The sequence below is a fragment of the Zeugodacus cucurbitae genome, chromosome 4, assembly GCF_028554725.1.
Source record: "Zeugodacus cucurbitae isolate PBARC_wt_2022May chromosome 4, idZeuCucr1.2, whole genome shotgun sequence".
Lineage (NCBI taxonomy): Eukaryota > Metazoa > Arthropoda > Insecta > Diptera > Tephritidae > Zeugodacus > Zeugodacus cucurbitae.
In genome coordinates this window covers 52177889-52205780 of record NC_071669.1, presented here as the reverse complement: position 1 = coordinate 52205780, position 27892 = coordinate 52177889, and the positions used below count along the sequence as shown (strand labels likewise).

Here is a 27892-nt window from a genome sequence, read left to right as displayed (position 1 = left end):
GTTTTACTAGATACGCTGGCCTCTTTTGCTGTGGTGAAGCTTTATTTATTGGCAGCGCAAAAAAGCATGAAAGGCGTTAACGGAAGCCACTGTCTGCTACCTCTTTACTTATATAGAATATGCTTGTGTGCTATCGAATCCATTCTGTATTTATCAATGAGAGTTTTGCGTTCATACTACTTATACCAGTTTGCTTAGCAACTCAAATAGTGGCTTCTTAACAAATCTATACTTGTAACTCCCCTGGTCGCTAAAAAAAAACGCTGGAAACCCTTAAATGGTGACCTTGCTTTTTGACTTTCGAACCGCAACTGGCTTCATGTAAGACATTTTGACTTATACAAGCAGTCTTCGAATCGTCAAAAGTTGAATAGTAGCAACTGGTATAAATTGAATAAATTTAATAGTTAAACTGGAACTTTTTTAAGAAAGCACAACGGAGAGACTACATTTATTTATTATTCTAATTCAGAATTTAGTAATTTACTAAATATATAATTCGAGAGCACTCTTCCTCCGCGCTCTCATATGTTCTTTATTTACCAAAAGTATGACGAACGTATAGGCAAAGCAAATTTTCATAAGCGTTAACAACTTTCAAAACAGTTGTACAATAAATATTTGGTTCTAAAATTTATTCACTTCTCGCATTTGTAGCGGTCATCATACCACACACACACTTCTATAACACAACACACATACATATATATATCTACAGCAACTACAAACCTAACGTGGAGAGCAGCAGCGACGTGCCTGCTGGTGCCAGGTGAAAGCGGTGCAAATTTCCAGCAAAATAGTTAATGACACTGAACGTGTTTGACTCTTTTTACATACATATGTATGTATGTATATATACAAATTAGTTTGCATAGTCATAGCAAATTGCCAGCTCATTGCCCAACGATCCCGTTAATATTTGCTGTTTTAATTATATTTTGAAACTGTTTACAAGTAAATAAAGTCGCTTAAGCGTAGTAAAAGAAAAATATTTTTCATGTTTTAAAAAAATAAAATAAAAAATATTTTGCTTTCGTAATTCGAGAATAAATTAATGGTCTGAAAGCTTAAATTTTTGTGTTCAAACGTGCATAAATACATACTATACATACATATTTAGAATTTAGTGGCTATTAATGAAGTGGTTGGTCATCATGCTGGAGAGAGATTTTGGTGTTGTTTAAATCAATTTTCGTAATTTTTTGTTCTTACTCGTCAACTCTTTCCGCTCATTATTTGTTCTTCCCTCATGCGTGAAGGTTAATCAGTGAAAGAATGAGATAGAACAGAGTAATATTATAATAGCTGTCTTAACCAAGCTTTGGAGTGTGGTGAATTGAACAAAAGTCTGGTATAAAAAATTTGACATTATTTAATATGCGATCGTTATATCATCTTTCCATGCGAAAGCAAAAACAAGGTTAGTTATTTCAATTGGTAACAAGAGAGTATACCCCACTAAAGTGGTATAACCGCTTTCTTCAATGCTATTAAACAAAGTTTATACCAGTTTTAGTACATTACAGTCAAGAATCTGTCTGTCTGAACTGTAAATTCCCACAAAAGTCGGTTCTAAACCACCGAAATTGACCCGGTTTTTATGCTGCTAAAACTATGTTTACATATAACGAGATTATCTCCATTTACGAGCTTAACTCGATAATCTGTAATTAAGAAACGAGATTTCCCATACAAATTCCTCTCTGGATAAACCAAGATTATGAAATTATCTCGTTTTATACAACTAGATTTTCGGTGTTATGCCTAGGTTTATCGATAATTTTGCGTAGAACAGATGAAATGTCAAATGAAAATGTAATAAAAATGGCCGACAGCGAGAGAAATATGTGTAATACAACAACAAATGCAACATTTTTGACAATTGATAATCTCATTTGGCTATATGCAAACGGTTACATTATTGAACGAGCTTAGAACGAGATTATTTTCTTATGTAAACATACTATAAGGGATATTTCGGCGATCTAACGCTGATGGGATCGGTAAATGGTTGTAGCAGCTAGTATAGTTTGTTCGATTCACTACTCACTAACGAATTATACCAGTTCTTTGTTCTCTGCTGTCTGCGGACCAACAGCTAACGTCATTAGGGTTTTCCTATCAGTTTGTTTTAAGAAATTCTTGTAATGAACTGAATTTAATAAAAATTTCCGATAAACACTGACTATATCGAAATTTAATATATAAATACATACTTATATGGTAGTAAATAGTTAAATTTATTTTTTTTTTTCATTTTTATTTACTGTTCATATTTTTTATATATGTTTAGCAGATATGTATGTATTTGAATTTATAATTTTTATAACTCAAATTACGCAAAATTTATCAAATTACCGCAGCTGTTATTGTCGGTTGCCCAACCATTCTATTGACATTGTGGTCAGTTTATATATTTTTGCTGACGATGGCAAATAAACGCGACAACAACAATAAACAATTTACTTCAAACTTTTCATTATCATTGCTGCTTGCTTGCGTCACTGTGTCACCCATTGCGAAAATATACATACATATATATATTAGAAGCTTTTTTTCGATGCCATTCTTTCTTTAAATATTATTTAGTTCGTTTGAGAATTTAGAATATTTTAGGATTTTTTCATTCATTCTTGGAAACAAATATGCTGTTTTTATTCTTAAAAAAAAAACCATTTGAATTAAATGAAATTTTTTACTGAACCTTCGATTTTTTTTTTTTTAATTATATTTTCACTTTTTGTTGCGATATCATGTACTCTGTGTGTACTGGCAAGTGTTGGTATAAACAATTCATATTTAGTTGGGCGCGGTTTTCATATACTGATAAGAACTACTGAGTCACACATTCTCCTTTTATGACAAACCTGTGCGCAGACCATAAATTTTGCTATCAATTTACAGTTATTTATTATCTATTGTTCTTTTCAAGTATCACACTTCAAAATTCTTATCAAATTGCTATATTTTTTTATGTCAAAGATAAGATATGTATATGAAACCGCAAATTCTAGTAAACAAGTTAATAAGCGTATCAGCTGTTTTTACAAAAAAAGAAAAAAATTAAATAAAAAGCCAAGATAAATTAAAATGCAAAGGAAGAAATTTAGAATAACTGAATTTAATCATTTAAAACTAGAGCAGAGTTCTGGGTCCCTAGATAAACTTACTCCTGATGCTCTCCTACTCTCTCTCTCGCTCCTACACAAGTTGACAATTTATACTTTTTTATCATCGTTGAGATGATCTTTCTACAGTAAGCACCAAAGCCCGATCAGAAAGTATCAGTAGAATATTGTATTAGGTCTACAACTTTGCTTCCGCTTTTTTTGTAAATTTGAGTTTTTTTGTATAAAAACGGTTACAAATATGTTATTCAAAATATTGGCCGTATGGGTTAATGTTGACACAAATGTCCAAGATCGATATAAAACGATTTAATCGATTTAATCGACCAGTGCTTGACCCTAGAGACATCTATTGGAAGCCTTAACTATCGCTAAGCTTTAAATAATTGCAAATCGAACAAACAACTGGTATAAATTACAAACAATGGTTGTAAAAGAACTGAAGAGTGCTAATGACATTAAAATACCGTCAATTAAATTATATTAATATTAATTATATAGATATATACACATAGATTCATTGCTAATAATATTTTTCTTTTCTTCATTTTCAGGTAAGTTACCTACCTTTCCATTTGTAAATTGGATTAGTTGGAAATGTTTAAAGGTGCAGGTAGTATTTAAAGTTCAAAGTCAGCGTAAATGTGTTAAATATTACAAATAAATTATTGTAAGTAACGACTTATGAACCTTTGAACTTAGCAACACTATAGTCTAACTTCCGCAAGGAATTGTACCCGTGGCAACATTAGTTAAATCAAATAAAATATAAATAAATATATTTTTATCTGAAACTGTAAAACACTGCGAGTATACTAAGTACACTCCTAATGAAATGCGTAGATATGAGTCGACTACTGTAATTGACCGAGCGAATAAAAAAACATTGTACTGATAATAATTACTCGGAGAACTTCGAATTTGTATGCTTGTTGCTAACTGCCTTAAATTTATTGATATACTCGATACAAATTCATAACATATGTGGAGTGCGAACTTTTTAAACCCATTGAGAAGTAGACGCGGCCGAAACAGTTAGGCACAAAACTTTAAGTACAAGTTTATGAAGATAAGAATACAATTATAAAAGAAATAATAAGAAAGTCAAAAATAAAACCTTTGATGAATTCAAAAATAAAACGGTATATACATTAACATATGAAAACATAAGGAAATTATTGTTTTCAAATAAAATTTTATATGTTTTTTATACCAAACCGGCATTATCATATCAACTTCAAAGTAAATCAATGACAGGAAAGAAAAAGATAAAAAGAAAAGCAAAAGCTTCACAACGGAGTCTCTTTATTCCAGCTGGCCTAGCTGACGCCCGAATTTGCGTCAGTTCATTGATTTCATTTTGAGTAAATGATGGGTGTAATTACACACACGCACATTTTGTTTCCGTATGTATGTACTTACATAGGTACATGCGCTATGTTAACCCTATTGTTTCACAAAATTCTTTGCAGAAAATATAGACCAAATTTGGATCTATGAAAAATTTTCTTTCACTGAAGAAAGCATGAGTCGGGTATTATATTATAGATGTAGAGAAAAATTATAGCTTACAGGATATAAATTTGTGATAAAACCTTATGTTCCAACTAAATTTATATAGAATATATAATTTTTTATTTATATTATACTTTTTTTATTATTGCTAAATATTCAGCAATACTAATATTGAGTAATTGCCACTCTGTTTTTAATCGTAAATATTAGTCAATCAATCTAAGTCTTGTTGATTATGACGGTTTATTTGATTAATGCCAGTCATATGTTCGATTCACAATGCTCGTGCAAATGAAAGAGGGCTGTTGTAGTTGTCATGACAACATATAGATATGAAATATGTCTCAGTAATATATATGACAAGATTGTGGAGTTTGATGCATAGACTTGTACAACTAAATCTGACAAAAAATTACTCATTTTGATAAATGAGAATGTCTCTAATATTAAAATAAAAAATAAAGACCATTACAAGGTTGTATACTATAATTTATTTAAAAAATTTTGTGCCAAAGCTTGAATTCTTAACTAAAAACTATTATCGAATTACAGCCCATAAAATAATTACATATTTTTGATAGAATTAAATGCAATAATTTCACCAACACGCACTCAACCACCTTATTATGAATTCATGCGCTGAACTATACATTCATATTTATTTATGAACACGTACGATAATTCTTTGTGCATATATGTACCTATATATTCTACATACATATGTATGTATATTCGTGAAAAAGTTAATCAACGCTTTTTCGCCATTCCAGCGTTGCTAATAATTTAATGCCAAAAAATATCCGAAAAGCAGCACAGTTTATTAAGCATTTTGTTTATTATGCCAGTACACGGTGTTTGTAGTACGGGAAAAGACGCAAATAAATATTTATCTACATATTGACGTAATTGTGCCACAAACACGTATGCGCGTACGTATGTACCGTAATGAAATATAAGTCTGCATAATCAATGTGTTAAGCTGGAAAATTGAAAAGGCTAAATATTGACCCAGTTATATGCGCAGACAAAACAACACTAAAAATGAAAATAAAATGCGCAAGTTAGGCTACACATATTCATATAAAAAAATATTCATAAAATTGCACTGTAATTAATATTTTATTGTAAGCATATGTAGGTACATAAGTTCATCAAAAATATTTCAATTTTTTTCCGTTTTTATGAAATAATTTAACAGTTGTTTAAATGTGGTGAAGTTCAAAGTGGTCAATTAAGGTCTGTTATAAATGTGGTTAAAACTTGTTTCTTTTTCTTTACGCTGTTTGGAAGATTTTGTTGAAAAAATTATTCAATAATAATGGAGTAGAGAATATAAAAATTCACTGTTTCAATTTTTTCACTTCTGCTAGTTCAAACTGAATTTACAAATCATTGTTAAATAGCCAAATCATTTGTTTGATCTTATCATGTTGTCAAAATTTCGTACCACCCTTAGACCTTTTATCATATGACTAACCCCATTTTGACACTCCGCTCACAAATTCTTGCTCTTTCGTACGCCTTCCATATAAGGTTTAATTTTACTCATAGTCTCTGGTTCAACATATAGTTTTTTTTAAATCCGGAAAACCTATTTCAGTGGTTTCAAGATCCATCCAGTTATATCAAAATGTATCATAAAGTAGTAATTATGCTCCTAAAATGTCGATGTATTAACCCTTTTATAGATTATAAATCCGTTAAAATTCGTAATTTCTTAAATTTTAGCATCAGAGCGCACTTTGACGCCCATTTTTGGTATAAATATATCGTAGATTCACATAACTCGTAACTTATTAGGTCTACATTGTATAAAAGCGGTTACAAAAATGTTATTCAAAATTTTGACCGTCTCTAGCTACTACTTTTGACCATCTTTCTGGCAGCATGCGTATTCCGTGACGAAAGAACTCCTCATCTTTCGAGTCGATCCAAGTATCAATCCAATTTTTGACTTCTTCATAAGAACTGAAGTGCTTGTTAGCTAGACCGTGTGCCATCGATCGGAACAAGTGGTAGTCAGATGGAGCAACGTCTGGTGGGGTAAGATTCTACCATTTCAGCGTCTCCAAATATTTTTTGACCACGTGAGGCCGAACATTGTCATGCTGGAGAATGACTTTATCGTGCCTTTCCTCGTACTGTGGCCGTTTTTCTTTTAGTGCTCGGCACAAACGCGTCAATTGCGTTCGGTATCGATCTCCTGTAATAATTTCACTTGGCTTTAGCAGCATCTTCGAAAATCTTCTCCCCTCCACTACCACGCCGGTCCTCGACTTCATAATCACCATTCTTAAAATGTTGAAACCATTCGCGACATGTTCTTTCACAGCCTCACCGTACGTATCCAAAAGCATTCGATGAGTCTCAGCACTTTTCTTGGAATTAAAAAAGAAAAGCAAAATTTCAGTTGAGAATAAGTTTGGGATGCAAACAGATCTCTACAAATATTTTGTTGGGTTAATGTTCACAAAAATGTCCAGGATCGATATAAAACGATTTAATCGACCAGTGCTTGACCCTAGAGACATCTATTGGAAAACGGCGGAAGCAAAGTTGTAGACCTAATATTTACGTATATATTTCACGAATGTAATCATTTGGTTAAGTCACAGAACAGTGAACAACGAAATTACAAATGCAACTCTGTTCATACAAGTTCGTTATTGCTTCCATAAGTTCAATATATGCTTAGCCTTATTCAAATTAAAATTTTGCATAATAATTTAAAAGATTCGAAAAAATTTTTCACATGAGTTATTTAATATCAAAAAATACTTCAAAATTTCATAAAAAATATGTACACCCCTTATGCAAAAGGAACGTAAGTATGTATATGCGTAATGTTAAAGGTTTTGGGGTCATATAAAAATTAGCGAAAGTCATGGTATAAAAACCTTTATTAGACACAATCAAATGCGCATAGTCCGTCCATCAATTCATAACTGTATATATATATGCATGTAAGCATACTTCAAAAAGCAGAAACATAATACCCTTGTATATATTTTTTATTTGTAGGTCACGTGAGTTCTTCACGTTTATTCACATTAAAAATTTAGCATTTTTCTTTCTTTTCTGATAAACACACATAAAAGCACAAGTCCTTGAAAATCACTTCCCTTAACCTACATGACACAAGAGTGGGGCTTTTAGCAATATTGTAAAGGCAGGTGGGTGCTTGAATCACATCCCAGCCACCCTCCAGCCAACTCAGCGTAGTGTTAGGTGAACATGCGTGTTGAAATAAAAGAATGTCGACTGCGTGCTATTCGAAAATTAAAATAAAAATCTGACATTTATAACATTAATATTGAACTTTAATGATATGTCTTCAGGGCAGCACATACATACCTGCCACATGCTACATATTTGTTTGTTGCATGTAATTAAAGTTTACTTCCTTTAAATGCACGCGCTCATATTTTATTTATGAACGCTTAAGGGTATAATTTCCTTAAGAATTATTTATTCAGATATTTTCATAATTTCACCAAAATATATAAGGGGGACCAAACATCTTGACTTTTCAAACTATGCGATCAAAATTAAAGGTAGTACCTCAAAGGTCACTATCCTATTGAATGAAGGTCACTATTATATTGAAATAAAAAGCCCCAGTTCAAGCAGCCTGTCATACGAGATACCCCAGTTTCACCTCTACATCTACGGAAACTTATAAATACACCATTTGCACATCTCCAAATTCCAAACTGATTCAAAAATGAAATTTTGAAATTTTACTGTTTCTCTGCTCCAGTTTAATGATATTAAAGAGCAACAGCATGCTGTTTAATATTTGAAAAAAAAAGCAAGTGATATTAAAAAAAAAGTAGCACAGCGTCCATTTTTTAAGTCTAAATGACCACGTTGCTATAAAATTGCTATCAAAATCTAAGCTGAAGCATTAATTTCACAGCTAGCCATAAAAACAGTGAGTTCCACAAAAACAATAATAACAGCAGTGTCAGTGCGATTTTTACTTTTGTTTACGATTTTCACGCAAATTTACAGCCACGTACTCGTTCTGTTCTAATATTTCAGCTTTTATTGACTTTATTTCCGCTCCACATACATGCAAGCTGCATATATATTTTCATATATATTTCGACTCATTGTTCATTATGATTTCACACAAAAATTAAACATAATAATATAATTTCCAGCAAAAGGAAAATACCAATAATAGCTAGAAATTCTTCAAGTGAATATAGAAATTCAAATCATTCTATGCCTCTTTTACTTGTGACGTTTTTTTTTTTTTTTTTTTTTTTCAATATTTCTTTATTTATTGAATCTGCTTTGTTTAAAGCCTAACAATAAGTATTAAAATCTTAAATCTATTTACAACTAAGTAAGCTCAAGAATGTGTTTGAGCTTTTTGGCAGAACGTTGCTCTTTAGTAGGCAGGTAGATCTCTTCTTTTTAAACGAGTTTGATTGGAATGTACCAAGGCGTTTGCCAATGGGTTTGGATGTTCACGAAGTTTAGAAATATATTTCTTTCTGCTGTCCTCTATTTCCTTCTTTACCATAGGAATATCAAGATCCTTATGGATATTTTCATTACGCATGTACCATGGTGAACCCGTTATTGTTCTAAGCATTTTAGATTGGAATCTCTGAATTATATCAATGTTGGTTGCACAGGTCGTACCCCACAGTTGAATACCATACATCCAAATCGGTTTTATGATTGCATTGTATAACAGGACTTTGTTGTCTAGGCTAAGTTTAGAATTTTTGTTTAGAAGCCAATTTAAATTTGCTGCTCTTAACTTCATGCAAGTTACTTTACTCGCTATATGTTTCCGCCACGTAAGCCTTCGATCCAGGTGAATCCCAAGATAAGTTACTTCATTCGCTTGGGGTACTAATACATTGTTTATTTTAATTGTCCGACATGTTTCTGGCCTTAGAGAAAATGTAACATGCTTGCATTTTTGCTCATTAATTTTTATACGCCAGTTGGCTAGCCATTCTTCGACACAAGTTAAGTGCTCCTCTAATACTCTTGATGCTCTAATGGGGCATTTGTTTCGGCTTACTATGGCTGTGTCATCCGCAAAAGTGGATGTCAATACGTTGTTAGCTATTGGAAGGTCTGCTGTATATATTATGTATAGAGTGGGGCCTAATACACTGCCCTGAGGTACACCGGCCCTTATTGCTCGTTCTTCTGATATAAAATCTGCTACTTTAACCGTAAATTTCCAATTTCTTAAATATGACTCCAATGTTTTATGCAATTCGTAAGGTAAAACGTTTTTGATTTTCCATAAAAGGCCTTCATGCCAGACCTTATCGAACGCCTGAGCTACATCGAGAAAAATAGCTGAACAGTACTCTCTGTGCTCGAATGCTTTCCTGATTTCGTTTGTAATTCTATTGTAATTCTTGCTCTACTGTGCCATGTTTAGCACGAAACCCGAATTGATGGGTTGGTATTATATTATTTTCGTGGAGAAAAGGAGACATTTTTGATAGTAAAACTTTTTCGAATATTTTGGAAAGACATGGTAAGAGACTTATTGGTCTGTAGGAAGATGGTTGTGTTAAGTCTTTTCCAGGTTTATCTATCATGATGATCTGCGACTTTTTCCACGAAATTGGATAGTACCCGAAACCAAGAATTGCATTAAAGAGCAAAGAGAGCACTGATATAGCAATATTTGGCAACTCAATTAACATTTTTGTAATATTATCGTGTCCTGAAGACTTTTTCGGATTTAGCTCTTTTAGGATCTTGATAATTTCATAAGTAGACGTCCTAATAGACACGCTTGACTCGTTTGCAGTATTGGGCAAAGTTGGCAACTTAAAGTTGTTTTTTGGTACATTGGGTTGAAATACCTTTTCAAGGTGATTTGCAAAGCAATTTGCCTTTTCCTCATTACTGCGCGCCCAATTACCATTCGACTGTCTTATAGGCATCTTGGAATCTACTGGAGGCTTAAAATACTTTTGGGCTTTCCAAAGGGAGTTTTTCTTGCTAGAATTTGGACACAGGTGCTTTATATAATTTTCAGTATTGTATTCTTCATCGCGTTTAAGTGCTATTTTAAATTACCTGCAGCAGATTTCAGTTGACGCAGAGTTGAAGGGAAACGACTTAACTGCCATTCACGTCTCGCTTGCCTTTTCTCATTTACAAGCTTTTCTATTTCATTATTAGTCATGTTTCTAAATGTTGTGACGTTTGCCATTATTTTCTCATCTCCTGAACTGAGTCCTTAACTATAGGAAGATTTTTTAAATGTTACAAATTTTTATTTGCAATTTTTTGGGTTTTAATTCATTTATATTTACATATTATTCAAACATACAAATTCGTAAATGTCTTCATTTATCCACTTTACTGAGTTCTCAACGACTAATTAGCGTTAAAACTCTAAGAATTTTAAACAAGTAAAAGAGCCTTAAGTCTTATTAATGTCTGAGCTGTTGATTTCTACGAACTTCACTAAACCTCATTAACTTTTCAATAAGACAGCCGACAGTAAAACAACAAATTTCAAACATCATACTTATTTCTATTAATAATATTTCTCACTAAAAATAATATTTGTAAAGCTTTTTTGTTCAAACTGAAATTTTCTGTAAGCAAAGTTGGAAAATGAAAAGTTTGATTCTCGAAACTCTTGGTTAAGCACCATAAATTAAAAGTTATATCATGTGAGAAGAGAGGAAATTGCTCAAAAACAAAATCTAATCATATCAAATCGTCGCTACGTGGTTTGAAAACACTACAACCAAACTTTTCGCGTCAAATATCGGTTGTTCTAAATATCACAATAAACCATGTTGATCCTTAATGGGTTAGGAGTAGTCAGACACGAAAAAATGAGAATTTTCAGTATTTTTTTGGTATTAAATCAGTTATTTTACAAAAGTAATAATATGGCATTATTCCACAATGTTTTGACTTGAAGTCACGAAAAATTGAAAAAAAAATTATAATTTATAAGTTATAGCTGTTTGCGTTGACCCAGTTCCAAAAAACGGTCCTTGCGCTGACAATCATAAGTTCTTGGAGATTCATTTAAAATCAATCGGATGAGAAAAATTAATTCAATAAATAGATAATCCTGGGACCCGATCGAAGATTTTTTTTCAACAATTAACAAAATGGCGGCCTCAGGAATTTTTTTCTAGATTTTCGTTAAAAAATAATAGTTCTTAAAAAATCGAAATTTTTGAAAAAAAAAACAAAAAACACTTCGATCAGGCCCAGGTATTCCAGAAACTTTATAAATTTTATTAAAATCTACTGAGCGGTTGTTGAGTTACAGTTGTCACCACTTCCAAAAAAAAAATAATTTTGAGAAAAACGCACTTAATATTATTAACGAAAATGCAAAAACAAAAAAAATGATATTTTGTTTGTTTTTGTGATGTCCATAAATTTTTCCATAAATCATTAATCTTGTGCTCAACGTTGGTTAATAGGGTCACCAACCAGATATTCTTAGGTTTTTTATTGGCTTGTAGAACAATTCATATCTCCATTGCATGTTTGGTAAACTAGGCAAAGTTCTATTCTGAACGCTTCGATTCTTAAAGTCATTCATTACAGCTTATATATTTGGATTTTGTATGAATACAGCTGTTTTCGATTTGCCAAGAGTTGAAGAGTAGCCAATCGAACAGAGTATACCAGTTGTTCGAAAAGTCCAGCAGCACTTACGATGCAACCTTGAGCTAAGAAGTGCTCTATTGCGTACGCAATTGTGTTTGGCTTCACTCATTGCCGTAGAAGGCTTTAGTATCGATTAGTAACCATGTCTTACGATTTTCTGAGAACAAAAAAAAATATTATCATTTTTGACAGTCATTTAAGTTGTAATACTGGCCTAAAACTGGTCTAAAATCTGTAAAACAAAACTTAATAGAATTGAAGCAAACGGTGATACTACTTTAGTGAAGTAAGAGAGTATTTGACTCGTATATCAAATTGAAGTCGCTAAATTTGTTGTTGCTTTCTCGCGTATAATTTGTGACAATAGAGAATTCCGCTACAAAAATAGCAAGCGGGGAACTTGTGGATCGAAGAGGGCTATCATTCCCAACTCTCCTTAAATGACGTAATCTATATTTTTTCACAGTAAAATATACAAAATAAAACAAAGAAAAATTGTATCGGCTGTACTAGTACTTTGAAAGCTGCCTTTCGGCGATATTAACAAACCCTGGCCGGCACGACGAACATACATAAATAATATGAAATATAATGCGACAAATGCGTAAGAAGGTTAAATAAGCAGTCAAAGAAAGGCGACTTAGGTTTAATAAATTTAATAAGAAAAAAACACACACAGACACACAGGCCTCGCGGGAAAATCGCTAATACTTTCAAAAGAAATTCAGTAGTGTAAATGCACAAACGTTTATTCTCGTTCGTTTTCGTGGCGCTCATTACTTGCGCCATTTTCGGCGGGCGGAACAGACGACGACAGCGAATCACGACGATATGTCAATTTGATGCTTTTAAATGGATTATTATTCATTTACATTAACTACGCCACAGCGGCGCGCAAAGTTATGCCTACGCGACACAAGAATTTCACACACACACAGGCGTACAGGCACTTGAATGTATGAACTGTATAATAAAATGCATAAATAAGAGCAGCGGAGCGACAACAATGGCCGCTAGGCAAAAATTCAAAACATGTGCGCGCAACACAATGACTGTGCCGCCATGTAATGGAAGTGCGCGTAGTTGTGTGTGTGTGTGTGCCCGCGTACTGCCATAAAAGTTTTAGCGTGGGTGGTTGATTGTGTGGCATGGCACAAAAACAAAATTACCAGCGTTAAATAGAACCAACAGCGTGCGACAAGTGTGTGATGCACCGAATAGTAGTCAGGCTGGCGTATAATATTAAATAATGCCAGCAACAAGCATACACACACACACACATTGAGGCGCGCTGACAGTCGAAATGTCCTTTCTGGCAGCGTTAGCACCCCCTTCAGCGTAGTATTTATCTTTGTATGCGTGTGTGTGTGTGTGCGTGCGTATAAATTAAATTTATTTTGTACGTGTTGGTGATAAAGTTTCATACTTCCTATCCACCCAAATACTGACATACATATGTATGCATCCTTCCTTTTGGTCGCTGTAGCCTATAGAAATATTCACGCTGCTAAGTGTGCTTACTTACCACTTTTCACACCATATGTCCTTGCACACAACTTGCTGCATGCCACACTAACTTTACATGCCAATAATGCGACAAGTGCCCACTCGTTCAGCGCAGCATCGAATAATGAATGCAGAAATTTACACTCGCCTATGAATATGGCTGTATGTGCATACATCTGTATATTTATATTCAGAAACATATGCCAGAAAACACAGTATAAGGACACTTACATCTACATGTACATTTGTATTGCATAAAAACAAGTTGGATCTCTGTTGCCGTTATTTTACTTTATTCTTAAATTCTACTTGCACCCTAGCAATATTTGTTTAATTCAACATATCACGACAACAGTTTTTCCGTTTCGTGTGGCTAATTCGAAATACCTTCTTCACTTGTTCTTTCGAATGCCGAGGTAGTTTACCATATCATGAGGATGGAGCTGTGTCTATTTTCTTGATATATAAATATTACCATATTACCGATGCAGCTTCCTATTTCGAAATAAGTGATCTAAACGGATAACATACTTATTTTTGTTTCCTCAAACAGCTTACAGTCATTTTTTCAACAAACACAATTCCTTAACGGAATTGATATCCAGGCTATTGTCGTTATATCGTATAACGCAAAGGCCACTTTATCGAAAATCAAAACTTACGAGAACAATTCGAGGTTATAATAGGAGACTTATAAGGCATCTATATTTTTATATGACATATATTATATTGAAGTTTATATATTTTTCTTTGTATCTTTCACAATAGTAAAACTGGTATAAACTGTCTGAAACTAAGCTTGACAGTATTGAAGACAGCTATTATACCACTGTAATGAGAAATTCGCATTCTACTCGCTAACTTTATTGTTGCTCTTACATGAACATTTTCAATTCAATTCAGCGTATCAAACACATGTTTGAACAATATTTTGTGAATATTTTATTTAAAAATTCCGAAAACTCAGCCGTTGGCACCTCATCTCCCATGACATGTCCAAAAAAATGTCTTGCGGTGGTCATCATAACTCATTATTGGTGAATCCAAAATCAATAAAATATAAATATTTCGATAGTACACGGATAAAACTAGTTAATGAACGAAGGAAAACAGAAAATATTGAAATTTGAATTTTTGACAGAGTTATAAGCAAAAAACACACTTTCGGCGTAATAGAAAAAATAGTTGTACTAAACATGAAAAATCCTTCATTCATTAACTATATAATGTTTTTTGCAAAATTTTAACAAAATCGCTTCATAACTTTTTGGGTTATCATGTCCATCGATTTGAAAATTAAATTTTGAGATAAATGCGTTTAAAGTTTTACATTCGTACTGACGTGGCCTGGTGGACGGAACTTCCAAAGGGTATATCTCGTAGAGTATTATTCGAATTGATTTGAAATTTTTGAATAATATTTTTAAAATATTGCACTATTTAAAGTATGATATTTAATTAGAAACTTTTAACAGCAAATAGATCCTTGTTTCAATAAAATGTATCATTTTATCATTAAAATATATATTTTTATCAATATCTGATGGATATTTTTCTAGAACATATTTTCTTCTGGCACCTCCCCATCCATCTGGTTCAATGTAAATTCTTGGAGATCTAATCTTCAACTTCGACCGATCAAATCGAGTGAAATTTAAGCTCATCGGACGATATTGTGCCAAGTAATCATTCCAATACGTTCATATAGACTGTCCCGTCTTTGCGAGATCAAAGCGGAAACAGATAGGATCCCACACTTCAGACTTCTATCCTTACGTATATAAGATGATATGCTAAAGTTGCTTTGTCAATACATGGAATCAAACAATAGAAGTTTTAAACAAGTCTTCAGCAGTTCAAGTGTGACGCTCATCTTAGAGAGCAGATGTAGAACTTAACCTAACGTAATTAAGTGTTAAGTTTATAATTTTTATAGTTAATTTTTGTAAGTAGTGAGAGAGTTTATTAAGCAGTTGAGGTTGAAGTTACTGAAACTTGAAAAAAAGTTTCCTCTTTATAAGTCAGCACATTTTTGATTAAAGAGAAATATAAGTAGTATTACAAATTAACTTGTATTAATAATTAATTTATATATTACATGAAATACAGTCACTATATTAAATAACCTTCAAGTATAAAAATTCCATATCCACATACATTCATGTACACAATAGAATTTACTTAGAAGCAGCTGTCTTGAAAAATATTCACATTTATATACATACATGCATAATATAATGTCAATTTATTGTTATTGTTGTAAGTGTTCATTCATTTGATCGCATTCCATGTTGTTCGCATTCTTCATGCCAATGAACTTCTCTGATAATGAAATTATATCACTGATGGCGGCTGACTTAGTTTTATGTGACGCCAGCAAACAAGCACGCAAGCATACATACATACATACAAATCGACGTGTTTGCGCATACACACCCTTACAAACATCCAAATTATGGTACCAACATACCATACTGGATGTGCTTATACACGTATGTCTGTATGTCTGTAGTTTGTGCGAATAAAATAGCACACGCACATCAATTGTGCGCGGCAAAAACAATCTAAGCAATGACAAGTGCAAAAATTTTCTTGAAGAAAGCTAAAATTTTTACGTGCTAACATATTTTTCTGTAGCACAGTACCCAGTCTGCAAAAAATTAATTGAGGAGGTGTGGTCGAATGAGTGGTCCAATTGGCACATAGAATACTCCACAAATAAGTATCAAATATAATTGATGAAAATGAGGTCCAATTAATGGTGTTAGTTCTTAGACTCATATACTACAACTCTATGTTATATATATACGAGTACTAAATGGAGTACCCGTTGGTAACTTTTATAACTACACTCAAAGCACTACCCAATGGATTCTTTGAAGAAAATCACTTTCGAAACATATTGTATTTCTAAAAAGCTACCATTTCTAACAATAAAAAATTTATAAAAATCTACCATATTTTCCTTCACCATAATTTAGTATCAAAATTTACCAAATATACACTACTGGAAAAAATTAAGGAATCAAAACAAATTCCAAATTTTTGGGCAAATTTCAACAGGCCGTAACTTCGAAAGAAATGATCGTACAAGAAATCGATAAAGAAGGAAATTATAACTCATAACGCTAGTTTTTGGATTAGGACTTTAAAAATTTTTAACCTCTGCGGTTTTTGAGTAGTCGTAGAAAAACCAGCAACAAAAAAATTTTCAAAATTTTTTTAGTTAATTGAAATTTGCCCAAAATTTTGGTTTTTTTTATCCCTTAATTTTTTCCAGTAGCGTATTTATATTCACTCACACTTACATTGATATTCATACTGTAAATCGAATATAACCACTTTTTAAACACTACATTCGACTACATATTTTGCAAAGAATCCGTTCGTTAAAACCCGCAGAATAATTGTTTAGCATTAAGTCAGTTTAGAACATGAGTTGGGCCACTACTGCATACAGCGCAGTAGTTTATGGACTACTCCAATATCAGTTAAATGGTCTCATGCTTTCTACATGATATACCTGTGTCTATGTATGTATTATTAGGGCGTTTCTCATGTGTTTGCGAATAAGTTAAATAACTTTAGGAATTTTATTTGAAATTCAATATATTTAAAATTCCTATATGAAGCTTTTAGTTTATATCTGAATGAAGGGTTCAATGTCGAAATTTCGTGCATAAATAATTTAAATGTCATGCTTTTGCAGTTAGTTTTCATCAGATGGTTCTCTCTTAAACGCATACGAATATAAGAAAAAAACATTTAAAAAAGTCGTTTAAAGTTCTGAGTTAAAAATTTTCACTTTGTTGCTTACTAGTTAGTAACCAACTAAAACAATTAGTCGTATCAGGTCTTCAACTTTCATATTGGCCTGATTACATATCTATTTTTTTTACTGTCATTCAACAATGTAGTTGTTGTTGTATATTCGGAAACTACTTTTCTCGTAATCATATGCATAGATTCACATAGTAATAATGATGTCTGTCAACTAGAAGTATACATACTATATAATCTTCCAAAGTGTCAAAGTCATTGATAATTGCAATAAGCATTGCCGGTTCGTGCGTGGGAAATTATCAAAAAGATATCTTCGCTAGTAATTACAGTATGGGTATACTCCAAACGACAACTCCAGAGCTAAGGTTATGCTTGAAAACTCAATTCATGTATATTTATTAATCTATTCTATTGTTACGCTGTATTTTTCTCACAGTGAGTTGTTTGCACTTACTTTGTTATATAATCGGCGGAAGTCAATTAAATGTCTATGTAATTTGAAGAAAACAAGTTCATTAGTTTTATCTTTAAAAATAAGTGACTACAAACAAGGTATACGATAGACAATTCATGCAGAAAACTTACAAGCACAATTGCGTGATATATTGTCATAGTTGGTCGGAAATAATTATCATGATATAAAAAATTATTTTGGTAATTAAAAACATGAGAGTTTTTTTTGAATGTAGTATTTTAGTATAAACTGAGGACTCAAAGCTATTCAATTTCACCTTTTTTATAAATTATTTGCAAAATATTAAGTTTTGTGCTTAATAAATAAAGTTTTAATAATTTTTTTTATTGTTTTCATTTTCAGTACGGTCAGCGTGTACCAACTGCAGCATCGCCAAGTAATACGAATTCAAGCAGCTCATCAAATACCGGCTCACAGAGCGGAACTTTAAGTACTAGTCTGAGTAATACCAATACAAATACAACAATGGGTCCTAGTAACGGTACACAGCAACAAGGTGAACAATTGTCAAAAACAAATTTGTATATTAGAGGATTGCAACAAGGCACAACCGATAAGGATTTAGTATCTATGTGTGCACAGTAAGTATTACGAGATGAATTTGACTGCAAATTAGAGTATTTTTATGCACTTAAAGATAAAATTATTAATTAGTTTGCAGGGAAATGCTATGTTAATTAATATATTGTTAAGATTTTATTTGTTTTGTCATGAGTAATTAACAGATTTTATTTTATTTCATTTTATTTTATTTTATTTTATTTTATTTTATTTTATTTTATTTTATTTTATTTTATTTTATTTTATTTTATTTTATTTTATTTTATTTTATTTTATTTTATTTTATTTTATTTTATTTTATTTTATTTTATTTTATTTTATTTTATTTTATTTTATTTTATTTTATTTTATTTTATTTTATTTTATTTTATTTTATTTTATTTTATTTTATTTTATTTTATTTTATTTTATTTTATTTTATTTTATTTTATTTTATTTTATTTTATTTTATTTTATTTTATTTTATTTTATTTTATTTTATTTTATTTTATTTTAATTTATTTTATTTTATTTTATTTTACTTTATTTCATTTTATTTTCTTTTCCTTTATTTTATTTTATTTTATTTTGTTTTATTTTATTTTCTTTTCTTTTATTTTATTTTATTTTATTTTATTTTATTTTATTTTATTTTATTTTATTAGAAAGTCAAAGCTTGATGTTAGCTGTCAAATACTACTTTAAACTTAATTGAGAGTCAATTAACGATATAATTGTCTCAGTTATGATTACCTTTATGTGCATAAAAATTGATACATATATGTATTTTACAATTATATTTCGTAAAAAATACAATTTAATATTTTCATTACAGATATGGAACGATTATTTCAACCAAGGCTATTTTAGATAAAACAACAAACAAATGTAAAGGTATTTTTTTTCTTCACCATTTCTCATCTTTATTATTTATGTGTGTTTTTGTTGTAAGAATCCGAAAATTTGTTAAGCGCTAAAACAAAATACAATTCGAAAATTAATTATAATTAATTTGTTTAAATAATAATAACTAAATCGATTAATTAATTATTATGATTAAAGTAAAGAAAAACTATCAACAAAGATCGTCATTGATCTTGATTGATTGATTTTTAGAGATTTGTCCAATTCTAGTTAGAAGCATAACTATATAAAAAATTTAAAATTTTTTTCGAAAATAATTAAAATTATGAAATATTTTAATAATAAATATTAATACCGTTTTGATTTTGTATTTTGTTTCTAGGCTTATTTATTCGATTTTCAACCAGATCACTCAAATTTATAGTACCATTATCAAGTTACAATAAATAATGCTAATCTCTTGTGTTTCTTTTTTGTTTTTCTTTTATCTCAATGAAAATTTTGTTTTTGTTTTCCTTTATTTCAAAATGAAAAAAACCAAAACCTGAAAACTTTCCACATTTTCTTTATTTTTTGTTCGATTCAATTAAATACCTTTTCGTCCACTTCATAAATGTATAAAATAAATTTTAATACTCATATTCACATTAAATGCACAACTTTCGAAACGGGATTTCTTTGTTTGGAACCGCAATTAAATATGTTACGCAAATAAACACGCTAATCTCACGTGCCGAAAACAAAAACAAAATATTCTTTCGTTTCAGGTTATGGCTTTGTCGACTTCGAGTTGCCAGCATATGCCGAGGGTGCCGTCAAGGGACTACAAGCTAAGGGCGTTCAAGCTCAGATGGCCAAAGTGGGTATCTGGGTGCTTCATAGGCCGGCCATTGTACGTTTGTTTGCATGCAAGTAATACTCACCCCCCACCCCCACTTCTATATAGTTGGTCTATATTTTATTTCTTTATTTTTATATAAACTTATTTTTCCTCTTTTTTTTTTGGTTTTGTTATTGAAATATTTTTTTTTAATTCGATACTTTGTCGATATGTTTTTATGAAAAAACAAAAACAGCAATAAGTCTTTGTTTTTAGAAGCAGTTATTTTTTTTATACATTTAATTTTTGCGATATATATTATTTATTTTTATGAGTTCTGTGGCGTATTTTGAGTTCTTTGAATTATGTGATTCAAGTTTTTTCGCAGTTTCTTAACTTTTGTTGACTAACACATATGAATGCTAGAAAATTTAACTTAAAACCGCTCGGGTAAAGCTGATATTTCGTTGCTTTTAATCTTTTCCAACTGAAGCAGTCAGTATAAAATGTCTGAAACTAGTGTGCAACTAGTTACTTTGGGACCAATGTACAAATTTTCATATCTTTTCCATGAAGTGTATACCAATATTTATTCTTCTCTCTCTTATTGAACCATTAATCTATAGATATTTCTTTTTTAACAAAAACAACAATAATTTTCTAGATAAATATAGGTTTTAATTCTTGAAAGGTGTTACCAATTTTCAAAATTTCCAAAACAGGTTTTTTAGTCTTTAATATCTCTTTGTAACCAATTAAATTCTTCATAAAAAACTTGTAATGCATGAAACTTACGTCTCCCGCTACCCACGTACATACATGTGACCATATATTAATGCCCACATAAGAACTATACCGTTCATTGCTCTAATTATCGCCTTCAATGCCAACAACAATAAGCCAAGCAAACACATTTATAGATTGACTACATTGTATTTGGAGCGTTCCATACAAAGCCACTTAATTGCTTCGGGATATACTCGTACACATGTAGTACATACAAGTGTACACAAACAAGAACAAAGGCGAACGCTACATCCTGTTGGTCGCCTGCGAGCTTTCTTTAAGCACACCACACACACACACACACACACTCACGCTCACATGCATATAATATGATGAGTAATGAGTTCAAGGAACTGCCACCCCAAAAATTGGCGCTCGCATTGATTGTCACCCCCGTCTTTGGCGTCTTTGTATTTACGCTCGCTTCAGCGTCTTTACTTTTAATAGCGTTTTTATGCCCCCACAATGATGGTTCATAAAAGGAAAATGGCTTTATTCGTTGTTGCATTGCATGAGGCAGAAGCCCACTCCCACAAAGTGTGATGTGTGTATGTGTGTAAGGTCTTCCCGACATTGTTGCAACGTATCGCTGTGCATGCGATAGTAACTTAGTCAATTGCCATGGTAGTTGCCAGACGACATTATAATTACATTTCCAGCAAATTTTCTATGAAACGAAGCGTGTCCGCGTGCATTGTTCCTTAATTCATTGGAAAGATAACGGTAAAATTATAGTGAATTCAAAAAGCAATTCAGAAGCTTATTAGTCAACTGTTTGAATTAATAATAGATACAATAAAGGTACTAGTTATATAAATAACTCAATAGACATGTGCTTGAATTCTTGGAAATCTGCAAACATTTTTAAACATTTTCAAATTAAATCTTTAATTTTTTACGAAGAAATTTTACAAAGCATTTTCGCGTTTACGATGTGCTCAAGCGAGGTAACTTAAGCTAGACGCTTTAAAGCGTGTAAAAAAATGTTTAGTATTTAATTATAATAAAGTCGGTAGGTAGTGTTTTCCATATATATGATATTATAAAATTAAAAATTATATTATAAAACTAGTTTCAATTCCTTTTAATTAATTTTAATTTTCTTCTTCGAATTTATTTTAATATTTTTCCTTAGTTCATATTTGTAGTACTCCCAAAACCCCATAACCTTAAATATTAGTAATAGAAACCAAAAACATACTTGAAACAAATGTAGTTGAATCATTAGTGAAATTTTCAAATAGACATTATCGGTATATATTTGTATGTATGTTACTCTATTTAATTAATTTATTTTATTTTTTGTAGGAAGAGTTCTCATTTTTTTAGTTTCGACTGTTAATTAGCGTAAAATTTATAATCTATACGTATATTCTAGTACATAAATAGCGTATCATTGTTATGAAAATTATATTCAAGCTTATGAATGTATGTAGCTGTAGTTTGAGTAAGCTTTTAAAGGTGCAATACAATAGGCGAGCTACAGAGAGAAAGTAAGAGTTTATCAAGATAATGATGATAAGCGACAAAACATTAAATTATAGCGAATAGCAAATAATATGTTTCAAGCATTAAAATGATTTTATTAAAATAAAATTATAAGCTTTCGCAAAAGCTTTCATTGACTTTGTATAAAACAATATGTTTCAAGAAAAAACCATAATTTTTAATGAGCTTTCACAAGAGCTTTCATTAATTCTTTTTACGAAATAATTTGCTTGAAGGAATAAACCGTCGTTTTTAATATTTTCATTATAAATACATTTTTAGCTTTCACAAGAGCTTTCATTAACTTCGTACGAAATAATAAGCGAGAAATCACTGTTTTTAATATTTTCATTACAAATACATTATAAGCTTTCACAAAAGCTTTCATTTACTTTGTAGCTTTCATTAGTTTTGCGCTAAAAGTATAAGATATGTCAATGTTAAAGTTTACAAAGCTCACATCTGCTATGTAACTCTCTCTCTCTTTCTCTGGATCTCAACTTCATATTTAACCTTCCGAAGCAAGTCATACTCTTTCATTATAATTATTATAAAAAGTTGTATTCAAAATATAAAACTGAAGTATTTACTTTCTCCAATGATTCCTTTAGCAGTAAAGAAACCAAAATAATTTAGAAGTTTGTGCTCCGGAATGTAGGTAACTGAGTACCATTATTTATTGAAACCAAAAACAAACCAACTAAAGTTTGAATTATATTTAAGTACTTAGTAAGTTAATTAACTATGTATTTTTCTATACATTTATAGTACAACAATTTTAGCGTTAATTTTTAGAAAATAATAATTTATAAACACTAGAAATTATTTTAAATGTAAAATTAGTAACAGAGTTTACTTTCAAAAGAGAGTATTTAGTGAATTACGCGTAGTTAACTTAAGAGTAAATCAAAATAGATTTTTTAGTTAACCATCATACATAATACACGACATTAATTTGAGCAATAGAGGGCATTAAGCATACAGAGTTGCATTCATGAGGCTGTTTATTATTTCTCGCAGGAATTCTCAATTTTTCTATAATTTCTAGAGCAATTGATAAAGAACGATTATAATATCTCCATTCAGATTCCAAATTAAATGTATAACAAATAAATTAATAAAAGGAATTTTTTCAGGAAATCAAATTGGTTCAGGTACTCTCAAATCAACTTCTCTTCATTTATGTTTATAGGAAAAATATATTATAATTAATTACTTTTAAGGCAAAGTAGGAAAAGACTTATTGTTGTTTTTTTATTTTTATAGAAAAAATTAAAAAAAAAAATATGTAAAACAAAAACTCAAAACATTTACAAAACCAAGTGTGTAAATAAACTTCCCAAACTATGTAAAAAAAAGACAAGAGTATTGAAGCGGGGTATCATACATCATCTCTCACATATTATCACAATAACATTTCACATAAAATTATGACAAAAAAACGCAAGACATCAAATTAGCGAAACTTATCGGAACGTAGTTATTTTTACACGACCAAAATACTTCCCATAAAATGAAACCATCTACACTTTCATGTGTTTTTCGTATAGCATTACATAGAGTTTACATATTATAGTTAATTATAATTTTAATGAGTACTTAAAAACTTTGCAGAAAATTAGTAACGTTCTAATGATTTTTTTTCAATTGTGACTAATGCTGAATGGTTAAGATGTTAAACATTAGCTATATAAATTTGTAGTCGAAATAATAATAAAAATTTGGTATAAAAACTGACAAAATATGGACTAAATATGAGAGCGTGTAAAACTTCTAAAAACTAAAAACTATAAAAACTGACAAAATATGGACTAAATATGAGAGCGTGTAAAACTTCATAAGCAGTTAGCATTGCAATTACACAAAAAACTCGAAAAAAATAGTAAATTAAGAAGTATCATTGATAGGGGAAATCCCAATTCTACCTTGTGAGCGGCACTCCATTATGGTTCTAGCTTAAGCTTTGATAGGTGCTTCTTTTCACTGTAAAGTCATCTGCCCAAAAGATATGAATACTCACTTTTACTATATGGAAAGATACATATAATACATATCTCTTTTTTTCTAACCTACTTGCTGATATTCTCTCATAACCAACATTTGCTTCATGATGTTTTACCAAAGATATTTGAGCTGTGTTGCTCTCTCTCAGTACCTTGAAAAATTCTCGCTTTCTCGTCCAACTCATTCAACAGAGTCTAAATTATTGAATAAATAATCTTCTAATTCTCAAATAATAGTTTTTGACCTCAGAAGTGACTACAAAATGGAAAGAATACTCTAATAATTCTCAAATAGTTACTGTTCTAAAAGCTGTTGATTTTATAGAGTTATAATTGGGAAGAAGTGTTGCATTTCATTTCAATTTCATAAAAAGTTATGAGATATACATATGTATATTGCTGCTGTCTATGAAGTCACGATATAACTCTCAACAACCGACTTAAAATTTTCGACTACTTATTTATCACTTACAATTCAACAGAAATGAATTATAATTAAAATGTAATTAACATTTAATAGTTTCTAGTACTAAGTTGTACAAATCGCCTATTTTTTTAACATTACCAACCATTCTAGAACATTTTTTTAATAATTTAGCCTACATACGTAATAGTAAGATTTAAGTGAAAATATTTAACTTTTAGTAATTGCGTAAATAACCCCATTTTTGTCGTTAGCATATATCTTTCCGATTAGTACAGAGTATAAAACTACATTTCAAATAGTAAAAGCTACTACTGCGCCGGCCTTATAAACCCAAAAACTATTGAAAATTATTAAAAGTATTTTATTATCAAATTTTATACATCTTTTTATGCATATTTACGTCATATTTACGGAGTCATATTTGTCACTAAAAACTACTAAGAAACTATGTTTACAAATGAATTGTATTAAGCTTATGGTTTGACTTTAGAGAAAATATTATAAAAACTTTGGAAACTTTGATAAGGTGATAAGTAGATTTATTTATACTGAATACTAGAGTCTTACTCTCTATGATCATAACTATCTTACTGTTCAAAATTATATTGTCAAGCTTATTGGTTCGACGACTGGATGTACAAAAGACTCAATTTGGGACTACTTTATCAATTTTAATTTTTAAAATTTCGTATATGAGTTTTGAGAATTTGTTCACCAATTACAACTATATCACATCAAATAGGCAAACCATAAGCTCTTAATATTAATATTATTGTAACTAACATTGATTAAGTTTCTATAAGAATATATCAAAAGTGTGTGTCTGTTGTCTAATGACATTTAAATTTAGTACATCAAACGAGATATGGTAACGTCTTCTTTGAAAATATACTTAACTATCCAAAGCTATCATTGTACAGCACAATTATTCTCCATGAGATTCATATAAGTGCTAATATTTCCATTAATTTAACTCTTGTATGTATACAATCTTGAAATATTCAGTTTTAACCGCAAATCGTCTAAGTTTGAGAATATTTGTTGCCTCAGATAATGAATAACTGTCGTATCTTTAATATTTACTCTTATATATGATAGTAGCGCCGCATTCGAGATGATCCTCATTCGATTTGTTCGACAAAATTTAAAATTTTTACTTGCCTGCATACCGGCGTAAAAATTCGACAGAGGATGGCAGTGGTCGCACGAACATCACATATGAAAAATTTTATTAGAAAAAAAAATGAGAAAAAAATTCGAGTGTGGAAGGGCCACTTCAGTTTCATAAAATATATTTTTATGGTCCCAGTCGACTCTTCGCTTATAAAGTGAACTTCCTAAAATATTTTCGAGAGATTATCAATGCTTTCGCAACAGTAATACCTCTCAATTTCTAAAAAATATTAGCTCTCCTCTTATGGGGCACACCCTGTGTAATGGCCTAAAAAAATGTGATTTTTGGGAATTTTTATTGAAAAAATACTTTATCAATTATTTCAAAATTTTAAGAATATATTTATACATGTTTCAAGAATATACAGGGAAATTTTTGAAGAAAAGAATTAAATATTTTCCATCTCCAACGGCGCGAAAAAAAGGTCCTTCACTGCTGCAGTGATTCCGGCCTTCTCCGTGGAGAATTCTCCTTAAACTAGATAATATTGTCTGTACCTACGATAAAAAAATCAAAAAAATGACAATATGGCGGCGTTTAAAAAAAAATAGTCGAATTTTACCCAAAATTTTGGTCGTTTTTGGCCTGCCAAAATTCGATTTTTTGATTAGATCAAAAATCGATAGGTCATGGTACGGAGAACTATACATAGAACATGTAAAAAAAAAATAAAATCAATAGTGATGGGATCATTTGTTTTTGAGTAATCACTGCAGCAAATTCGGAAAATGTTGTTTCGAGAAAAATGCGCTTAAAGATAAAAATGATCGTTTTCACTGTTAGCGAGCGGCTGCTCTTTCAATTGCTTTAACTCAAAAACTATTTGAGATATCGATTTGAAATTTTAATATGTTATTTTTAAAGGTGTAATCTACCGAAATATGAAAAAAACAAAAAAAAAATTGAAATTTCACACTAGGTGTGCCCCTTAACTCTTCATTAACTGCGAGTCTTTCATATCAACCAATCGTTGAATTACTAGTAGACACACACACTCTTTTGATATAATATATGTAAATATATAATAATTAAATAAATAGCGTACTCTATAAGTATTTGAAAAGGGTATATAAGTAATGTCATTACGTACACTAACAAAATACAGAATGAAGTATCATTAAAGACCAGCACTACACTGGCATACTTAACACAAATACATACACAGCTGCTAAAGCATTTACATACATACACCATTATTTATTTATATGTATAACTAGGTATTTACATGCATACAATATTAATACTACATTACACATACTTACATACATACACACACACACATACACTTACATTTACACGCTTTAACAGAAATATTAGCGCAATATTGAAATTTAACTAACCAATAACTGTTCTATTTTCAAATATTTCTTCATCTAATGCTCGTGTAATGCAACGTCTAAACAAAACAATGTACGAATACTGCGGCGTTCTAAAATAATAACAACTACAACAAAACCACAACAACACAAAAAAAACCAACGCACCTAAACACACTACACTTAATCGTAATTGAAACAACCACAACAACAACAACACACAACTAATATATGCCATTATCGACAAAATAAAAAAAAATATATAACCACACACTTGCAACATACAAACATATATATGCATACATTACGCTCGATATGCTTTGTACGTTTTACTTTTGTGTGGCACTGTAAATGCAAAAAAAAAAAAAAAAAAATAAAAAAAATAAAAATCTCAACGAAATATACGTTATCTCAACACATTTCCACACG

General features: G+C 30.7%; 1 protein-coding gene across 10 annotated transcripts in view; it reads left to right on the top strand.

Annotated features, from left to right (window-relative positions):
- The window catches only part of LOC105210377 (protein alan shepard), a 547478-nt gene that overhangs the window by 512174 nt on the left and 7412 nt on the right, over positions 1 to 27892 (top strand). For 6 of the 10 annotated variants that reach the window (XM_054228417.1, XM_054228418.1, XM_054228414.1 and 3 more), the window contains 3 exons: positions 18388 to 18626; positions 19421 to 19479; positions 20217 to 20341. In XM_054228417.1, coding sequence (XP_054084392.1) covers positions 18388 to 18626; positions 19421 to 19479; positions 20217 to 20341 — 423 coding nt within the window. The remainder of the gene's footprint in view (positions 1 to 18387; positions 18627 to 19420; positions 19480 to 20216; positions 20342 to 27892) is intronic. The other 4 variants (XM_054228421.1, XM_054228415.1, XM_054228413.1 and 1 more) reach the window with 3 other exon arrangements.